We start from the raw sequence: 20,645 nt of genomic DNA, 5'->3' as shown, positions 1-20,645 counted from the left end.
TTTTGTTGTCTTCCTTTGAAGAGTATGGAAGTTTGTTTAGTGGGCAGGTAAGCTATTTGTGGGTTGGTTTGATCCCTTTGAGGCTTTTTTAGGGCAAGTCGAACATGGCTTTTATGGTGGGCTCTGTGAGCCACGCTACCTAAGCCTAACACAGGTGGGGTCTCCTTCGAGGGGCAGGCATTCCACAAGGACTGGCTGGGACTCGGAAAGCCCCCAGCCCTGTGAGTCGTCTAGCTTCGTGGGGTGTCCCCCCCCGCACCCACACGGTCTAGAACTCAGCAGCAGGCCCCAGGGTCTCCTGTGAGCTCTCTGCAGCCCTTCCTGGACTGGCTGACGCAGCCCCTGCAGGGCCCGGCCACCCTGGGCTTCCCTGAGTCTAGTCTCTTCAGCTCTGAGCACTGAGCTCTCTTCAGCTCCGTGAGAGAGCCATCGTGCACTCGGGTCCCCCTGCCCCAGGCTGTACTTTTGTGCGGTGCCCCCTGGTGGGTCGCTGGACAGCCCCGGGGCTCACCTCACTGATTTCTTTTCCTTCAGGAATCACCGTCTTATGGTACCTGTGGTCCAATTTTTTGAGGACTGTTGTTGACATATTTGGCCTAGTTTTCTAGTAATATGTGGCTAGAGGGGAAGCCTGGCCCCAGTTACTCCGTCGTGGCCAGACATAGAATTCTTGTGACAGAATTTTTTCACTATAATGATGGGAGATGGTCTCTTAAAAATTCTGAACAGAACTCAGACCATGACGCTTTCTTGCACAAGGAACTTCAGTGATTTCCCATTACCTGTAGGGCAACAGCTGCCCTCACAACCCAGAACAGGCGGGTGGTCATCACCCCAGCCCTGTCCCCGGTGTATCCAATACCTGGCTCAGTCTCGGGCACTTGGAACAGCCAGTGAATGAGCGAGCACCTAATTCTGGAATCCAGCAAGCTTTGGCTAGCTTCACATGCGTGTCATATTCTGGTAGAATTTAGCGGCACCGGAGTGAACCAGTGACGTGAATGAGGAAGCCGTGCCCTGGCTCTACCGCAGCGGGACCCCTGTGGCCGTCCTAACTCCTTATAACTCGGCTCTGCCGCCCGTTTGGGGGACATCCTTTGTGGCCAACAGCGCCCAGTTGTCTCCAGGAATTAGCGCAGGGGACCCCAGAGGCCCCGGGAGGCGCCCTTCCTCTGACCAGAGGTCTGGCGGCCGCGCTCGCACTTGCCCGCGGAGCAGCGTGTGGACAGGAGGCCCGTGACGGGTTGTCCTGTAGCTTCGGCTCAGGTGTGTTGGCACTCAGCCTGTCCCTAGCGCTAGAAGCAAATCTGTGTGCCCCTCGCTTGTCCCGGTTCGTTGGTGCTGACAGGCTCCTGTGGATGTTTTAAGTGCAGCTGAACCCGACGGTCCTGACATGACGTCCTGTTTCCCCAGCTTTACGCAGGCCTCCCTTCGAGTTGGCTCACGTTAGTCAAGCTCCGGCCACTGAGGCAGCAGTGACTTCTCTTTAAGAATTCTCTGCGGAGAGGGGCCGTCATCTGGAGGAAAGGGTCTGCCCCAGGTTGGGTTTGGCCGGAAGAGGAAGGCGAGGAACCAGGGCCCCTGTCCCGTGCCGCGCCCGGTGTGCCCTCGGCCCTCTCTGCCAGCTTCGCTCACGCTTGGCCTCCCTGTCCTCAGACCCGTGTTGTTTCAGGGCACACCGCTGTCCCCTCCAGCAGATCGTGTATGCCGGTCCCGTCCCCCAGTGCCGGGGACACGCCAAGCACAGATGCACGGTTACTGCCCCCCCCCCCCCCCCGCCCCGCCTGGTAACATCCGCTTGGAACACAACACAGGACAGTCACCTGTGAGAGTTCCCCGTTTTTTTCCCCCCTAACAACAAGTCCCAAAACTCAGTCTTGGCCAATTTGAATATATTACATGTAGATAACGACTCTAGAAAGGAAAGCCGATGACAGAGCCTAATGAGAATCATTTGTTTCATCATACCAAGTTACATTTTGCATTAAATGGTACTAATTGGGAAAGTCCGCTTTTCCTTCTCTTCTCCCGCTTCGTGATTTCGTTTCATTCAGACGCTTCAGATGTGTTTCTGTGGCAACTGTTCTTTAAGCCGTGAGAACTTCCTGTTGGAGAATCAGCCACATGCCGCAGGTGCGTCGTGGCCTGAGGACTTTTCACAAAGTGAACACGCTGTGTTACCAGCACCCGGAGGCCCCTCGGGCCCCCTTTCAGTCCCTGTGCCCAGCGCGGACCATTAGCCCCACCGCTGACCCCCTCGGGAAGCGTTGCCTGTTTTGAACCTAAACACAACGCATCCCCGCGTTGCGCCCTCCCCAGCGCCCGGCTCCTTTCGTTGAACTTGAGGTTCGTGAGTTTTGTGCATGTTGGGCGTGTCAACAGCTGTGCACTCTCCTCACCGCGTGGCGCTCTCTTACGAGCACGTCACTGTCCACGCACCCACGGGACCGTCAGTGGTACCCGAGCGGGTTCTGACTGTTGGCTGCCGCCAGGGGCCCTGCTGTGGCGCGCCTGCGTGGGCAGGGCTCACGGATGACACCCGGGGGGGTAGCGTTTCTGTCGTGGCAGGCTGGGTCGCGGTGCTGGTGCATACCAGGCAGGACACACAGTGTCCCCAGACGACTTTACGGCGTGTGTGCTGACCAGCACGTGTGGGGTTCTGGGTGTTTCCCCCCCCACCCCCCGCCACGCTTCACGTTGTTTATTTCAGCCCTCGAACGGGGATACGGGCACCGGATCGGGGTTGGTTTGCGCTTGTGGCTCCCTGGTGGCTAATGAATTGAGCACCTTTCACGTTTTTGGCCGCTTGGATATCCTCTTTGTGAAGCGCCTGTCAGGTTGTCTGCCTTTCCTTATTGATTTCTAGAAAAATTTTTAAAATGTATTCTAGAAATATGTTTTGTGTTGAGTTTACGTGTGCAGGGAAGCCCCTCTCCACAACGCACCTGATCATTCCCCTAGCGGAGTCTTTTCGCTGACCGGAAGGTTTTAATCTTGGGGAGCCTGGGTGGCTCCGTCGGTTACGTCGTGTCCGACTTCAGCTCAGGTCATGATCTCACAGTTTGTGGGTTCGAGCCCCACGTCGGGCTCTATGCTGACAGCTCAGAGCCTGGAGCCTGCTTTGGATTCTGTGTCTCCCTCTCTCTCCACCCCGCCCCCCCCCCCAACTTGTGCTCTGTCTCTCTGTCTCCCTCTCTCTCTCTCAAAAATAAATAAATGTAAAAAAAAAGGTAGATAAAAATTAAAATTAAAAAAACTATTTTTTAAGTTTTTAATCGTAATATCCAGTTTATCATTTTTCCTTTCTGGTGATGCTTTTTATGTCCTTTTAGAGCAGGCCTTGCCCTTCCCCTGACCATGAGGGTAAAACCATTGTTTTAGTGTTTCACACTGAAATCTCAGATCACCGGGAACCAGTTCCTTCCTTGTGCCCAGTGCGAGCTAGGGGACGACACTCCTTCTCCCCCGCCCGAGACCCAGAGGACCCAGCCCCACGTGTGGCCACGCTACTCCTCTCCTCACTGAACCGAAGCTGCACCCTTATCAGGTAATCATATATCTGCGCGCCCGTTTCTGGCCCCTGCCTTTCGTTCCAGTGGCCTCTTTGTCTGTCACTGGGTTGACGCTTCCTGCTGTAATTACTGTCACTCTCAGTGCGTTCTGAGACCTGGGTCGTAGTCTCGTCCCTGCGTGCCTCTGGGGTTGCCGTGGCTCTCCCAGGCCCTTCGCGTGTTCTTGCAGGGTTTGGAGCCGACCTGTAAGCCACTGGCGGTCTTGGTTTTGGGGTCGTCTTCCCTTCTGTCCGAGCTGGTTGAGACCTAGCACTTCGGGAGTCTGTGTGTGATGCTTTCGCTGGAAATGTTACTAGAAAGCCACAGACAGCCGTTGACATTAAGACAGCTGGGCTTAAGAGAATTGTTTTGCAACTATCCACTTGTGAACTTCAGTACGTGGCCACTCACTGCCTTGCCCCGGCAATAAATACTAAATCTGGTTTGGTTGATTTGTCTTCTAAAAACGATTTCTTTTAGATGACTGGCCCTTTGAATATCTACAGCTAGGATTCATTGAGATGATTTCAGGCTAATGCGTCACCCTCAAATAGATTCCATTGTCCAAAAGAAGGTGAGGGAGAAGTCTGCAATGTTCGTGACCTTTCGAGGGTTTGCACGTAAGGTGACCTGTCACATCAGAGGAAGGCCGGTGGGAAGTCCATACCTGCCTCCGGGTAACTGGCAAACTGTGGTCAGGTGTGATGCCGGTTGGGGAGGCAGGGGTGTGGGGCCCGGCCCAGCCAGAGGTCGCGTGGCCAAGCAAAGCCGAGCCTGAAACCTGAATTGGGCTTCGCCCTAGTGCAGGTTCAGGGAGACAGGAGGAGTCAGGAAAAGCCGAGAAGGGGCAGCTGGGAGCAGCGGGAAACCTGAGAGAATGACCACCGTGGAGGGGGAGTGGAGTGAGGAGAGAGGGTCCCAAAGCCAACCCCTGGGTTTCCGCTTGGGTGCCCGCGGGGATGACCATGGCATTTGCAGGGACAGGAAGGAGTGGATGGGGAGAAACGGATGGGGGGGGGGTGGTGATAACCAGGGTTCTGCTTTGGACCTGGGGTTTTCGAGATGCTCATCGGTTTCCAAGGGGAGATGTTGTGTATACAGTTGGATACGCGCATATAGACTGCAGGAAAGCTGGGCCTGGAAACACATGTGGGGGTCACCGGGGTGATGGTGGAATTGAATGCCTTGGTAAGCTCGGAAAATTAAAGATGGTGCAGGGAAGAAGGGCCTCAAAGCTTTGGGCCGAGTGGGGCCTGGAGGGGTGAGAGGCAGCGGGCCCCTGTCACTGGCGGTGTGCCTCAGTTCTCCCATGTGCACAGTGGGGTCCTGGGACCAGTCTCACAGAGTTCTCGTGAGCATCAGGGGAGTTAACACACGTGGCTCACTTAGAGCAGCACCCGGCGTGTCATCAGGAGCTGCCTTCGTTAGTGCTGCTGTGGCCGTTTGGATCGCATTTCAGTGTCATTGAACATTGGAAGGAGACAAAAGTGCCCAGAGGGGCCGGGCAGAGGAGGAGCCTCGGACAGGTCCTGAAGAAGATGGGAGACCAGTGGCAGAGAAAGCCTCAAGCGGCACACACTCTCCACCCTCCACCTCGCCTATTAAAAGTCCACCTTCAAAACAACACTGGCAGATTGAAATACTTAAATGAAAGATCTAGCAGGCAGATACCAAGGGGGGAAAAGCTGGCATGACAACATTAATCTCAGACAAAATGATTCAAAGTGGAAAAAAATACGTAAGAAGAACAAAGAGGGCACAAAGTGCCCACAAAGAAGAACAAAGTGCGCCACAAATAGGGCATCTCCTTCGTAAAGCAAACTGAGGTGGGACCACAATACAAGCGGACACGTGCTCCCAGGGGGGCGCCTGTGACATACCTTTTCAGAAACTACAAGATTAAGCTGATTAAAGAAAAAACAAAACAAAACAGTAAGACTACAGAGTATTTGAATGAGGAAATGGAAAATAAAATCCAACAGGCATATGTCGAACTTTATACCCGATAGAAAAAATACTTTTTTTGCGAAGGTGTGTGAAATAGTCACCAAAGTTGACTCTGTCCTATGCCAGAAATGTAGTTGCTACGAACTTTAAAAATATTTATAGCCTACAGAGCACGTCTACTGACAGCAGTATAATTAAAAAGATGTCAATCACAAAAAGACAACAAAAAATAATCCAGACGCTTGAAAGTTCAAACTTTTGCTTCCAGATAATCCATGGGTCGAGGAGAAAATTAAAAGGGAAATTACAATACAGTTTAGAGCCGCCTGGAGATTGTGGTGCTCCATATCGACAGCAGTGGGACGTAGCCAGAGTGGTTTTCAGAGAAAACTTCTAGCGTTAAATGTACATATTGTAAAAATGAACAGTTAGAAGGTACAGGAGCTAATCTTTCAGCATAAGAAGGGAGGAAAACAGAAAAGAAGATAAAGGAAATTAAGGTGAAGGAAATAATAAGGCAGAAACTAACCATTTATCCATTTAGCAATTATATTTTGAGCTCTTCCTTTCTCCGGCCTTCCTCTAAGACCTGTTCTGAGCCCTGGGGACACACTTGTGAACAAAACAAGATCCCTGACTTCGTGGGGCTTAATTACATTTGGTGGTGGAACATCACAGGCACAGGAACAGATCGCGCCGTGGGCTGTGGTAATCGAGTGAAGGAGTCAAACCATGTGACTATCACAATAGAGGCTAGAAGAGTATCTGATAGCATTGCCCACTGGGATTTTTAAAAGTTACACTTGACAGTTAAACATCAGAAGCATCCCATTAGAGCCAGGAATAAGGCAAGGATGTTCCCTGTCTCAGCAACTATGTAGCATGGTGTTGGGGATTCCGGCCAACACGATTAGGCGAGAAGAGGAAATAAGGTCAAAAGACTTGGAGAGGAGGAAACCAAATGATCATTATTCTCGAACGATATTAGCATCTAACTAGAAAACCCGAAGCACATCAATGTGCTTGGCCAGACCTTTTAGAACTAATGGAATTAGTTTCTGTTAGAAAGATAAAAACCAGTAGCTTTCCTAAACAATATACATTGTTTCTGTGGGGATGTGTATATGTTGGGAAAAGCATTAAAAATATTGGGAGGAATCAACCTCAAATTAATAAGATGGGTTTTCTCTGGGGAGGGGAGTTAGGGCCAGGATTTTAGGTGATGATTAACAGCGATTTTATATTTATGTTTAAATTTTTTAAAGGAGAAAATAAATCGTGCATTAAAACCGCAAGATATATGTCATTGGAAGTTACGTGCCTTTTAGCCTGTACCGTAGCACTAGCTCACATTTGGGACGCACGACCCACTTACTTATTCAGCCAGTATTACTGAGTGCCTCCTACGCGCCCGGTCCTGCTCGTCACGACGCTCGGCCAGCAGTGGGGTTCTCCCAGTATCCCTGCGGTCAGTACATGGCTCTTAGCGCAGTTTCACACAAGGGTGAGTACCTTGCCCAAGCTGGGAACCGGGCAGCGTGAGCCCAGGGACCACCCTGTGCCTCACCACACCTGTGCCAGGTGGCACCGGGTCGGAGGCCCCTGCTCCTAGGATAGAGCTTGCCACAGCACGGGCCTCCAACGAGTATCTATTGAATAAACGAGAACCAGGAGCAGCCCATTTACCTCCTGTTCATCTTCGCTGTCCCCACCCGGCTTTGGGAAGAAAATGTAGAGCGTGGGCTCCCGTATGGTGGAGCCCTGGTCATCTGCTCGTTGCATAGGAGGGTCAGGCTTCACGGGTCCCTGTGGCCGGCCCGCGAGGTGGGCCCCTCAAGTCTTTAGCACAGCCCGCTGGAAGACAGAGTGCTGCTGCAGCCCTGGGGCCCTGCCCATCAGCGGTCCCCACTGCGGAGGAGGGGCAGGGGAGCGCCAGCCCTCTCTGCGTGGACTTGCTAAGGCCCCCAGGGAACATGGGGCCAGCGTGGTGACCGGGTTTGGGGAACGCAGTTTTGGACAAGTGACTTTTTAGGTTTGATCGTTTTCTTTTTCTTTTTTAAAAAAGTTTAAATCCAAGTTAACATATAGTGTAATAGTGATTTCAGGAATAGAATTTAGTGATTCATCCCCTACATATAATACCCAGTGCTCATCCCAACAAGCGCCCTCCTCAATGCCCATCCCCCGTTTAGCCCATCCCCCCACCCACAACCCCACCAGCAACTCTCAGTTTGTTCTCTGTGTTTAAGCGTCTCTTATGTTTTGCCCCCTCCCTGTTTTTCTCTTATTTTTGCTTCCCTTCCCTTATGTTCATGTTTTTTTATCTTAAATTCCTCATATGAGTGCAGTCATATGATATTCGTCTTTCTCTGACTGACTTATTTCGCTTAGCATGATACCCTCCCGTTCCATCCACGTAGTTGCAAATGGCAAGATTTCATTCTTTTTGATTGCCGAGTAATACTCTGTTGTATATATATATATATACCACATCTTCTTTATCCATTCATCTCTTGATGGACATTTGGGCTCTTTCCATACTTTGGCTATTGTTGATAGTGCTGCTATAAACATGGGGGTGCATGTGCCCCTTTGAAACAGCACACCTGTATCCCGTGGATAAATGCCTAGTAGTGCAATTGCTGGGTCGTAGGGTAGTTCTACTTTTAGTTTTTTGAGGAACCTCCATACTGTTTTCCAGAGTGGCTACACCAGCTTGCATTCCCACCAGAAATGCAAAAGAGATCCTCTTTCTCCGCATCCTTGCCAACTTCTGTTGTTGCCTGAGTTGTGAATGTTAGCCATTCTGACAGGTGTAAGGTGGTATCTCATTGTGGTTTTGATTTGTATTTCCCTGATGATGAGTGATGTGGAGCATTTTTTCCTGTGTCGGTTGGCCATCTGCATGTCTTCCTTGGAGAAGTGTCTATTCGTGTCTTTTGCCCATTTCTTCACTGGATTATTTGTTTTTTGGGTGTTGAGTTTGATAAGTTCTTTATGGAGTTTGGACACTAAGCCTTTATCTGATATGTCGTTTGCAAATATCTTCTCCCATTCTGTCAGTTGCCTTTTAGTTTGGCTGATTGTTTCCTTCTCTGTGCAGAGCTTTTTATCTTGATGAGGTCCCAGTAGTTCATTTGTGCTTTTGTTTCCCTTGCCTCTGGAGACGTGTTGAGTAAGAAGTTGCTGCGGGCAAGATCAAAGAGGCTTTTGCCTGCTTTCTCCTTGAGGATTTTGATGGCTTCCCATCTTACATTGAGGTCTTTCATCCATGTTGAGTTTATTTTTGTGTCTGGTGTAAGAAAGCGGTCCAGGTTCATTCTTCTGCATGTCGCTGTCCAGTTTTCCCAGCACCACTTGCTGAAGAGACTATCTTGATTCCATTGGATATTCTTTCCTGCTTTGTCAAAGTTTAGTTGGCCATACGTTTGTGGGTCCGTTTCTGGGGTCTCTATTCTGTTCCACTGATCTGAGTGTCTGTTCTTGTGCCAGTACCATACTGTCTTGATGATTACAGCTTTGTAGTACGGCTTGAAGTCTGGGATTGTGATGCCTCCTGCTTTGCTTTTCTTTTTCAAGATTGCTTTGGCTATTCGGGGTCTTTTGTGGTTCCATACAAATTTCAGGATTGTTTGTTCTAGCTCTGTGAAGAATGCTGGTGTTATTTTGATAAGGATTGCATTGAATGTGTAGATTGCTTTGGGTAGGATCGACATTTTAACGATATTTGTTCTTCCAGTCCCTGAGTGTGGAATGTTTTTCCTTTGTGTGTGTGTGTGTGTCTTTTTCAGTTCTTTCATAAGCTTTCTGTACTTCTCAGTGTATAGATTTTTCACCTCTTTGGTTAGATTTATTCCTAGGTATTTTAGGTTTTGGTGCAATTGTAAATGGGATCGATTCCTTGATTTCTCTTTCTGCTGCTTCATTATTGGTGTATAGAAATGTAGCCGATTTCTGTGCATTGGTTTTATATCCTGAGACTTTGCTGAATTCATGAATCAGTTCTAGCAGTTTTTTGGTGGAATCTTTTGGGTTTTCCATATAGAGTATCATGTCATCTGCGAAGAGTGAAAGTTTGACCTCGTCCTGGCCAATTTGGATGCCTTTTATTTCTTTGTGTTGTCTGATTGCTGAGGCTAAGAATTCAAATACTATGTTGAATAACAGTGGCGAGAGTGGACATCCCTGTCTCGTTCCTGACTTTAGGGGGAAAGCTCTCAGTTATTCCCCATTGAGGATGATATTAGCGTTGGGTCGTTCATATATGGCTTTTATGATCTCGAGGTATGCTCCTTCTATCCCTACTTTCTTGAGGGTTTTTATCAAGAAAGGAGGCTGTATTTTGTCAAATGCTTTTTCTGCATCTATTGAGAGGATCATGTGGTTTTTATCCTTTCTCTTATTAATGTGATATATCACATTGATTGATTTGCAGATATTGAACCAGCCCTTCATCCCAGGAATAAATCCCATGTGGTCGTGGGGAATAGTTCTTTTACTGTATTATCGGATCCGGTTTGCCAGTATCTTGTTGAGAACTTTTGCATCTACAAAAATTCATCAGGGAAATTGGTCTATAGTTCTTCTTTTTAGTGGGGTCTTTGTCTGGTTTTGGCATCAAGGTAATGCCGGTTTCATAGAAAGAGTTTGGCAGTTTTCCTTCCATTCCTATTTTTTGGAAGAGCTTCAAGAAAATAGGTGTTAACTCTTCTTTAAATGTTTGGTAGAGTTCCCCTGGAAAGCCATCCATCCCTCGACTCGTGTTTGTTGGGAGAATTTTGATTACCGATTCAGTTTCTTTACTGGATATGGGCCTGTTCAAATTTTCCATTTTCTCCTGTTTGAGTTTTGGTAGTTTATATGTTTCTAGGAATTTGTCCATTTCTTCCAGATTGCCCATTTTATTGGCGTATACTTGCCCATAATATCCTCCCATGATTGTTCGTATTTCTGCGGTGGTGGTTGTGATCTCTCCTCTTTCATTCGTGATTGTATTTGATTGTTTTCTTTGGAAACCATAGAAGAGGCATGGATATTGCATTGTGTTTAGTTTTACGTCTGCCATGCCACCTTCGTCAAAGCGATGTGAAATCATAACTGCCCTGAAAACCCCCAGCTATGGCCGCACAGGTTATGCCTGACATACGAAGTGGGACGTTTGCTTCGTCTCCGTATGGCCTTCCTTGCTCTCGCAGGAGCGGTCCCTAGGTGCTGCTTCTGATGAAGGACATTTCCTGCCTCAGGCCTCCTTCATGACTGTGTGTGCTGGAGGCTTCTCCTTCCTTGAGGGCCAGCCCTCCAGCCCCAGGCCTGTTGGGGGAGGTACCCTCGCCTCATCTCTACCTGCCACCGCCTTGGTGCAGGCTTGGGGCTCCTGGCGGTGCCTTTAGTATTCCGTGTGGGTGGCCCTACCCTGGCTGTGGGGACAGTTTAGCAGCATTTTGGGTCTTCCTCACGGAGCTCCAGATTGGGGGTCCCTGGGCTTCTGTGTTGGGCAGTGTGCTGTAGACAGGGACGGGATGTGGCCGGGAGGTGTGCAGTTTATGTGTGGCCGTTGGGGCGAGGGAGAGAGAAGGCTGCCTTCGTGCAGTGTACGTGTCTTACCCATTGGAACGGACGGAATTACTTTCACAGAGAATTAACGAGTGAGTGAGTGAGGCACAGGGTTTAGGTTGAAACCAGCGGAATAAATGCATTTGATTAGGGCTAATCTTTGGGAAATGTCCCGTGTCCCTTTTTGGGGGGTCCTGGAGGCTGCCTGTGGTCAGATGCCACCTTCAGTCTGCCAGCCACGTGTGGTCGTCGCGGGTGGCCCTGAGACCGGAATCCTGAAAATTCAGTGTGACGGGTGACAAGAGGCACCCGTCTCCGCCTGTCGCCTCACACTTCCCACACTGACCCTTTTCGGTTACTGTTCTGCCCACTCGTGTGGCCTCGTGAGCTCTCCCAGCATTTCCCCCCATCTGCTTGGCATTTCACTCTCCAGAAGGACTTGTGTCATTTCAGACGTGGAAAGTGTGCTTGCTCTGCTCTGCCAGAAAGTGATAAATCCGACTTCGGGTACTGACTCCAGGATAGACTCAGAATTTAGATTTCGGCTTTGGGCCCACGTGTCTTCATGCCCCTGAAGTTCCATAAGAATCGCGGGGCTGTGCGATCTGGCTGTGGAGGCACCGGGGGCCTCGCCGTGGGAGGGCATGCCTGTGGTCTTGGCCCTGTCACCGGCCACCGTCGGGCGGGCCACGGGGCGTCTTCTGACCTCAGCAACTCTGTTTGTAAAATGGGCTGATTGAGTTAGAGCAGTGATTTCTAGACATGTCTTGAGGAAGCGCTGTAGGTTCCAAAAACATTTTATTCCGATTATCAGTAGGGCTCAGTCGTTACCGGCAAGAGTTTTCCTGAAGGAGAGGAGCTGTGCCAGGCGGAGCAGAATGGGGCCTACCTGGGGTCTGTCCCACCTGCTGTCCTCTGTGCCCTCTCCCTTCCTCGGCCAAGCCAGACCACCCAAGAGGACTCTGTATACGGTTTCTTTCAGAAAAACGGCCCTGCTGCTCTACATTTGTTGGCAACTGGGGAATGAAGTGAACACCCAGGTCCGCAGGGTGGCTGTTGTGGTGGGGATGATGTGACAGACTGGGGCGTGCGGCTGGTGGGGACGGAGCTAGGGTGGGAAGAGAGGGCGGGGGGCAGGCAGGCAGCCCCCCACCATGCTGCCACGTCTCCGTGCACAGGTCAGACAAGTTCCAGAATTCTAAATCCAAGCTGGTCTTTTGTGTTGTTGGAAGTGGGCTAATAGAATATAGCTTATTTAACAGTATGTTAGCTCCACTGCGTTTTCAATATTTAGATACACAACACAAAGTCCTTTATTTGAGCTTTGGCCCCAAACCCTGCAAATGCCAGTTTCTGCCCCAAGGAGAAAATCAAGAGGCCTCTGAGCCCATCCAGTCTACCACATCCCGCCACCCAGAGACGGAAGGACCGTCCTGGGGCCCGAGGCTCCCCCCGGGTTTCCCCCTGCAGCTGAATGTCACGGTTATAAGTGACCTGCTGGCAGGCATTCTCAAGGCCTGGTGGCTTGAAGGTGGACAAGTTCACTTGGTGGTCAGGCTCAGGCTTTAAAAGGCAGGCGACCCGATCCTAAAACACAGTGAGTCTTACGCCGAGACTGTGCATTTGACTCGATGTATCGTTTATGTAGAAAAGGATTACAAACAAAGAGGGACCCTAGTTAGCGGGTTTGGTTTTTGCGCTGGTAGGAGTTAGTCGTTCTTAAACTGTCTTGTAGAGACAGTGCAGGTGTATTCTGGGCCCGAGCAAATGAGGAATGTGTCCAGGACAATGGGAGCCCAGCCCCCGCTGCTGGGGAGACGTTAGAACATAGTATATAAAACATATAAAGTGTAGGAAAGGAGAGTGTGCTCGGGGTCGGGTCAGAGTTGGAGGTGCCCGTATGAACTCACGGCTTTAATAGGTGTAGAGATGAAGGCAGAGACGCCTGCATATCAGTGTCCGCTGTAAAGTTCTAGAAGCAGTGAGCCTACCAGTGGAAGCAAGTACCCCTTGTGTGCAGATCTTGGTGCCTAAATACCACTCTTCGGTACAGGGGACCAGCTGTCCTTTTTTGTTTGTTTGTTTGTTTGTTTGTTTGTTTGTTTGTTTGTTTTTTGATGTTTTTATTTATTTTTGAGACAGAAAGCACAGACTGGGGAAGGGCAGAGAAAGGGAGACAGGAACTAAAGCGGACCCCTCACTGACAGCAGAGAAGCCGACGCGGGCTCAAGCCCATGAGCTGTGAGATGATGACTCGAGCTGAACTCGGACACTCAGCCGACTGAGCCGCCCAGGTGCCCCAGGAACCGGCGATCCTTGAAGCAAAGCCTCAGTTGCTGGGCGGGAGGAGGGCAAGTACAGTGAGCCTGGCCCAAGGTTTTGTTTGTTTGACGTAAAGTGTATTTATATTATTTATTTTGAGAGAGCGAGAGCAGGGGAGGGGCAGAGACAGAGGGAGACAGAGAATCCCAGGCAGGTTCCACACTCAACACAGGGCCCAGCACGGGGCTAGAACCCACGAACCATGAGATCACGACCTGAGTCGATATCAAGAGTTGGATGCTTAACCGAATGAGCCACCCAGGCGCCCCTGTTTGTTAGTTTGTTTTAGACTTAAAAATAAGGAAACGCTGAGGCGCCTGGGTGGTTAAGTGTCCGACCTCGGCTCAGGTCGTGGTCTCACAGTTAGTGAGTTCGAGCCCCCACATCGGGCTCTGTGCCGACAGCTCAGAGCCTGGAGCCTGCTTCGGATTCTGTGTCTCCCTCTCTCTCTGCCCCTCCCCCACTCTGCTCTGTCTCTCTCTCTGTCTCTGTCTCTCTCTCTCAAAAATGGATAAACATTTTTAAAAAATTAAAAAAAAAAACAAACCAAAACACTGAGTTCCTGATGAGGACTTACCAGAAAGATACAGATACCGGCTTAAAGAGAGGCAGAGAATTAAGAGAGACAGAGAGAAGGGAAAGAAAAATACCCAGATATTTGTGGATTATAAGCCATTGAATGAGGTAAAACTCCGCGGAACGCCTACTCGTAGAGATAAATGAATTTGTAAACGTGGGGAGGACAGCTCTTTGTTGCTGTGGAGTTGGCAGCTGGGGGCGGGGGAGGGGTGGTGGCCACAGGCTGGACTGGGAACAAGGTGTGTGCATCTCGTCCCAAGGGAGACCGCAGCCCTGCGGTGGGGAACCTGGTGCCCAAAGCAAACATGACCCGCATTGCAATGCACTGACATTACGTGCTTCCCAATGAGAAGTCCCGAGAAGGACATATGTCACTTCCTGAGGATTCCTGCCAAGTGATGGGGAAACCTCAGACGGCCCAAACTGAGGGACAGCCTACAAGATAACTGGCCTCGGTGGAGATCTGGAAACACGGCGGCTGGGAGTTTTTAAAGAGACCTGACAGCTGTGTGGTTCTGCACTCGATCCTGAGCTGGGGAGACAGCTGGATGGGACTCTGTTGATGACATTGGAATAGAGGCCGTGTTGCACTTCCTGATTTTGATAGTTGCGCTGTGGTTGTGACAGAGAATGTCCTTGTTCTTTGGAAATTCACACTGAAGTATTTAGGGGTAAAGGGCTGTCTCCACCTGGATCTCCAACAGCTTGGAGGGTGCGTGTGCGTGTGTTCAGAGAAAGGATGGGCACAAGGAGGAGAGGCAGGATGATCTAGCAAACGGGCAGAGTGTAGACAGATGTCCAGTGAATCTGGGTAAAGGGTGTGCTCTTGTAACCTTTGTGCAAGTTTGAAGTTATAGGAAGATAAAACGTTTCCCCCCCAAGGACGGCACGTAGAGCCCTAAGAAAGGGGCAGTTTCAGAGCCTGGCCCATCCCGCTGTGGCTTCAGTGACACTGGCGTCTTGTGCTGGCCCGGTGCACCCGGGGGCCTGGGGCCCGGAGACACGGGGGCCGGAGAGGAGCAGAGTCCATCTGCTGTGGCGGTCCCCGTCCCCATGGGCTTCGGAAACGTGAGGGCACAAAGGACGTTGAGAGGGAGGCAGGAGCCGTGGGCAGGCTTCATCTCGGTGCCCTCCTGGAGATGTCGGGAGGGATTGGACATCGGTGTGGCGGGACTGTGCGTGCACCGGTGCATCCGCAGGAGGGTCCGCGGACCGCAGCCCGGAGCCACGTCCCGCCCCCTGTGGGTCGTGCAGATGAAACTCCAGCGACGCAGTCCCGCTCTGCTCTGACCCAGAAGTGCGGCCCTTCATTCCCCAACCGGTACCAGGCAGTTTTTGCTGAACGCTTTCTCATTTTTAAAAGATCGGTCTGTTTACGGGATTTCCAAAACTTCCGAGATACATCGGGAAATACGAGCTCGAAAGCCTCATGATTAGTATGAAAATCTACAGGTATTTGTTCCCTTTACCACCGCCGGTTTAACAGAGCGCAAACCCGGAAGGAGAGCAGCCTGTCGCCTGTCGGAGGGCCCTGCCGTGGGCACGTGGCCCTCCCCGCACACGGCTTCTGCAGCCGGGCTCGGGCAGACTAAATAATTCACGTTCCGCAGCAGGCCGAACATCTCGCTGTGAATTATGCATGCGTCTTCGGGCTGCTTTGTGCGAGGACGCTATTGGTTTCCTCTGCGTGAGCCTGGAGGGGGACAGGCGCCCCTGTGGGCCTGCGGCCTGCGGCCTGGGGTCGCTGGGGAGTGTGCTGACCGGCCTCCTGGGGGAGCGTGAGCTGGGAACAATGTCTCTGTGTGTGGCCCGAGCCTTTGCCCGGGGCCCCGGGGGCCGTGCCGCCTGACCCTGGTATGGATTCGGAGGGGTGGTTTGCGGTGAATGGTTGGAAGTATTTGGTTAAGTGGCATCACAGTGGCTCTTATCGGCTCCACCCAGGTAAAGTCCCTCTGGTCTGCGCGCCTTGGCTTCTTGTCGGGGGCTGGCTGACAGCCTTCAGGTATGTCTGCGGAGGGGGCTGGGTCGCCGGGGGCAGTGACCCCGCGCACGGACCCGGACTCGCGAGGGACATACGTGGAGGCGTGTGAGATCGCGGTCTGGACGGGCGTGCGGGGAGGTGGCACCCAGAACCCGGTGTGGCAGAATTGGCCACGAAATTTCAGTACGAGGGCACTGTTGACCCCATTTGTGGCACGACTGCCCGGCCAGCTTGCAGGTGGTGGCTCTTCTAGCTTTGGGCCGGCCTGAAACGGACTTCAAAAGGCCTTTCTCTCCAGGAAAGCGTTTCTTCAGCTCCACCTGGTCCACTGACAGAGGAAAACAGCAAAAACAAAAACAAAAGCAAAAACAAAACAAGACGCGGGAAACGCTGTCCAGCGTGACCCTCCAGCCCCGGTGGGGGGGGGGGGGTGCTCCGTGGACCCGCCTTCTCCTTCGGCTAGCGTGGAGAGAGTCTCCGGCAGGGAGTTCGGCGCTGGCTCTGCCCGCCTCCCGTCTGGCCCGGGGCTGGCAGGGACCCTGGCATGGCAGGGCTTTCGCGCCAGCTCTCGAGATGGGTTCTTGCAGAACTGTGCCCTGTTTTCCGTGTGTCGAGAACGGTCCCGGGGCGATCTGAGGGTGGAGCAGAGGGCCGGGTGCCTGGCCCTGCGTGGTGGGGACGTGTGGATGGTGCGGGCACCTGCAGCCCGCGTGAGCAGCACCTAGCGCGGCCACGCTCCGGGGTGCCGGCACCGCCCCCCCCCCCCACCCCCCGGCCCCGGGCCTCGGCGCCCTCCTGCAGGAACCGGCCTTCCTCACAAGCTTCTGGGAGATCTTTCGGGTAGAGAACTCGGCCTTGACGTGCTCTGTGTGGCCCGCAGTTGTCCCCACTTTGCAGAGCAAGCGTGTTCCTCGAGACCGGGCCGTCAGGAGAGAAGTGGCCACGTCCAGGCCTCCATCGGCGTGTGGCCTGCCCCGCGGGTGACCGGGAGCGTCCTTCAGGGTCGTGGTGTCCCGTGTCCCCTCCCTGAGCTCCACCGGTGCTGGGGCTGAGGAACAGACAGAAGGGGCCTCAGCTTTCGGTCCCACGGTGCAGGGAGCCTGGCGGCAGGATGGCTGTCCCCAGCTCTTCGGGGTCCTGTGAGAGCCGGGGCCCGGGGCCTGCGTGCCTGCAGAAGTGGGTTTTCAGCCACCGTGACTCGTCCCCTCATTTCCTGCGCATGAGTCTTCCCGGCCTCCCTCTCAAGGGACGGCCCTTGCCGGCGACCCCAAGGTGTGCCGGGGCAGCGGCCCAGCCCCTCGTGGGGCGTGACACGCGGGCTGGCCAGGCGTCAGGATTTTCCTTCCTTTAATTTCCAAGTTTCTTTCTCCGCTAGACTTTTACAGTGTCAGTCGTTGATCTGTGAGTCTTAAAAAAATGAGAATTGGCCAGGTCTCCTAAAAATGAGCTTACTCAAAATACGGGTCATCTGTCACTCTGTTCGTTCGGCAGTGTCCTTCACTCGTTCACTCTCGCCCTCAGCCCGCAGCCCAGCCCAGGGCGCGGCGACAGGCGTCTCTCCTCCCTGCGGTCCGCGTGTCTGGGGAGCAAGGAAGGCGGGTGTTCCAAATCAGTGCTGCTTGCGTGCCTGGAACCCAGACACCTTTTTTATTTGAGGAGCAAAAGCGCCAACACCCTTGATGGATGGGGTTCGGGTGCTCTGTCAGTTTGCAGCTCGTCTACCTCTTTGCCGCCCTGTCCTCACGACCCCGTTTACCTGCATCCTCCCAGGGACCGAGCTCAGGGCCAGTGGACCTGTGAAGGAAAAAAGTGCCCTCTTGACCTTCCCTTATTTTTCACTGCCCCCTAGGATGTATGGTTCACACTCTGTGGCCTTAGCACCTTTCCTGGCCCTCGCACATTTCCCCTAAGCCCAGACATACCAGCTGTGGGGCTGTGAGCCGTGCCTCTTCTGCCCCAGGGCCTTTGCACATCTGGTCCCTCACGGAAGGCTTTTCCAGCTCCCCTGAGGCCAGTTACCTCTGTCCACCCTTCCGTTCCCAGTTCAGTCAGCCCTTATTGCCTCAAGGAAAAAAAGCTGGAAGAAGAGTGTTTTGGTGCTCGTACTTAACAGACTGGGTTTTTAAAATTTATTTTTTAGAGAGAGAGAGAGCACGAGTGAGGGAGAGGGGCAGAGGGAGAGAGAGAGACTCTTAAGCGGGCTCTACACTCAGCACAGAACGTGTTGCAGTGCTTGACCCCACCACCCTGGGATCATGACCTGAGCTGAAATCAAGAGTCGGACACTTCACCGCCTGGGCCACATAGGTGCCCCGTTAACAGAGTATCTTATGTTTTTTTTTTTTTTAACTTTTAATGTTTATTTTTGAGAGACAGAGAGAGCATGAGCGGGGAAGGGGCAGAGAGGGAGGGAGACACAGAATGCGAAGCAGGCTCCAGGCTCCGAGCCATCAGCACAGAGCCCGACACTGAACTCGAACCCACGAACCATTAGATCATGACCTGAGCCGAAGTCGGACTCTTAACTGACTGAGCCCCCCAGGCGCCCCTAGACTGTTTTAAAAACTACTTCATTTTGTGAGAATCACCTCATTTATGAACGTAAAATATAGCAGAAAAGCGCCTCAGACCCAACCAGTTAGATACAAGATGCTTGTAGTTTAACCTCATCAATAGCTCCTTGTGGGTGAAACTAAACACGTCTGCACGTGGTGGTGAGCATCGGAAGCCCCTACTCAGTGACTGTCCACACGGTCCTTCCAGTTTTCTTTGCTCTGTTGGCCTTTCTCGTGTTGATGTGCAGGTGCCCTCAAATATCAAGAAGATTAGTCCCTCGTGTGATGGATCATGGGTATTTCCCCACACTTTGTCTTTTGACTTAGTTTATGGTGTTTGTTTCATGTTCATTTCTGACCGAGGTACAGGCCACACGGCATTATGTTAGCTGAAGGCGTACGACGTGGTGACTTCACGTCTGCGTGGGTCGTGGCACGGTCACCACGGTGTCGTCACCGCCTGCAGTTCCAGAATCTTATCTTGTGACGGAACTTTTGAGATCTGCTCTCTTCACCACTTTCAGAGATACAACGTGATGCTGTTAGCTGCGGTCGTTGTGCTGTGCACGACATCCCAGCACTGTTGTGTAACTGGAAGCCTGTCCCTTGTGACCCCTCACCTCCCTTCACCGCCCGTCACCGTCGTCACAGACCGCGGTGTTTGCGTGGTCTGTGGATCCGTCTTGTCCCTCGCCAGTCCGGGCTGTGTCTTCTTGTCCAGAGTGTCTCCAGTTTGATTTTCTGACACGTCAATCTTTGGTCCAGGTGAGATTTATTTCAGTGTGCCGGAAGGGATCCGACTTGATTATTTTTCAGGTGGTTTTCCAGTCGTCCCAGGACGAGCCGTGTGGCGCCAGCAGGGCGGGGGTGGTGGAGGGGCCGGCCCGCCACCTGGCCCTGCTTTGGTTTGTTTGTCCAGCGTTTCACGTGTAGTTTTCCATGTGAACTTTTACACTCAGTTCATCTGGCTCGGATTTTTCTTGTTTTTTTTTTTTTTTTTTTTTTTTTTTTTTTTTATTGACAGAGTGTGAGCAGGGGCCAGGGGGGACAGGGGGAGAGAGAGAACCCCAAGCAGGATCCGTGGTCAGCACAGAGCCCAAGGCGGGGCTCGATCTCACAACAGTGAGACCATGACCTGAGTCAAGGTCAAGAGTCAGATGCTCAACCGACTGAGCCCCCCAGGCGCCCCTCAGCTTGTCCTATTCTAATAAACATCTACTGGGACATGTATTAGGGTGATATGTTGATCTAGGGAGAGTTACCACGTGTGGGTCTTGCCCTCATCGCTGTGGTTACTTGACCCAAATCAAACAGAGCCAGCGAGTCTGTGTGGCCTGTATCGCGTGAGTGTAAAACGGCCAGTTTTCTGCGTGGGGGGGGGGGGGGCGGGGAGGGGGCAGTTCTGTGCGCGGGGACTGGTTACCAGGGTGACGGTGGAGCTGCCGAGTGCTCTGGGGGCCGTGCCGGGACCCCTCGCGGCTGGCCGTGCCGTGCTAAGAGTGTAGCAGGTGGTGCACACGGGCCCTGGGGTGAGCTTCACGTCTCGCACGCAAGCTCTGGGCCTGCCTCAGGTCCGGGAGAGCGGTGTGTGCACTGCAGCACAAGGCTCACACGTCCCATGTGCGGCTCTACGGAGCCACAGAGAAGTATCCCAGCTGTCTTTCTTCTGACCTTGTCCCATCTCGTCTCATTGACGTGTTTTCTATAGCAGTTTAAGTTACTACTCTTTGACTTTATGTTTTTCTTTTCTTTTCCAACCCGAGTGCTTCTTCAACTTTGAATGTCCTGCCCCAGTGGCCCCGACCCACCAAGCGGGTCCGATTTGACCAACCCCGGGGGGTTGCCTTCTTGGCCCTCCGCCCTCTGGGCCTCCTCGAGGCCGTCTGGGCTGCGGTTGTGTTGTGGCGCCCGTGGGCGCGGCCTGTGCCCACTGCTCCCCGTGTGGCCGCCGGTGGGCATCAGAACTCAGGGCGGCCTCCCGCTGCCCCGCCCGCTCTCACTTTCCCCGTGTCCGGCCCCTCGGCAGCAAGGAGGTACGTTTGCACTGGTGGGCTTAGAGCCGGAGCCGCCCGGCCAGTCCCCTGGGCTCCTCCCGCCGCCAGCCCGGGGGCCGACTGCGCGCAGCAGCACGGGGAGGGGCACAGGGCGCAGCGCACG

General features: G+C 52.6%; 1 protein-coding gene across 1 annotated transcript in view; it reads left to right on the top strand.

The window, feature by feature from the left end:
• Positions 1-20,645, top strand: part of LOC124522610 (regulator of G-protein signaling 12-like) — a 78,771-nt gene that overhangs the window by 56,506 nt on the left and 1,620 nt on the right. Inside the window, exons 4-5 of the mRNA XM_047094153.1 lie at positions 16,468-16,643; positions 20,283-20,521. Coding sequence (XP_046950109.1) covers positions 16,468-16,643; positions 20,283-20,521 — 415 coding nt within the window. The remainder of the gene's footprint in view (positions 1-16,467; positions 16,644-20,282; positions 20,522-20,645) is intronic.

The sequence above is a fragment of the Lynx rufus genome, unplaced genomic scaffold, assembly GCF_022079265.1.
Source record: "Lynx rufus isolate CCGP_SWC_20201006 ecotype Redwood Valley unplaced genomic scaffold, mLynRuf1.p SCAF_38, whole genome shotgun sequence".
NCBI lineage: Eukaryota > Metazoa > Chordata > Mammalia > Carnivora > Felidae > Lynx > Lynx rufus.
This window is presented reverse-complemented; position numbering and strand designations above follow the sequence as displayed.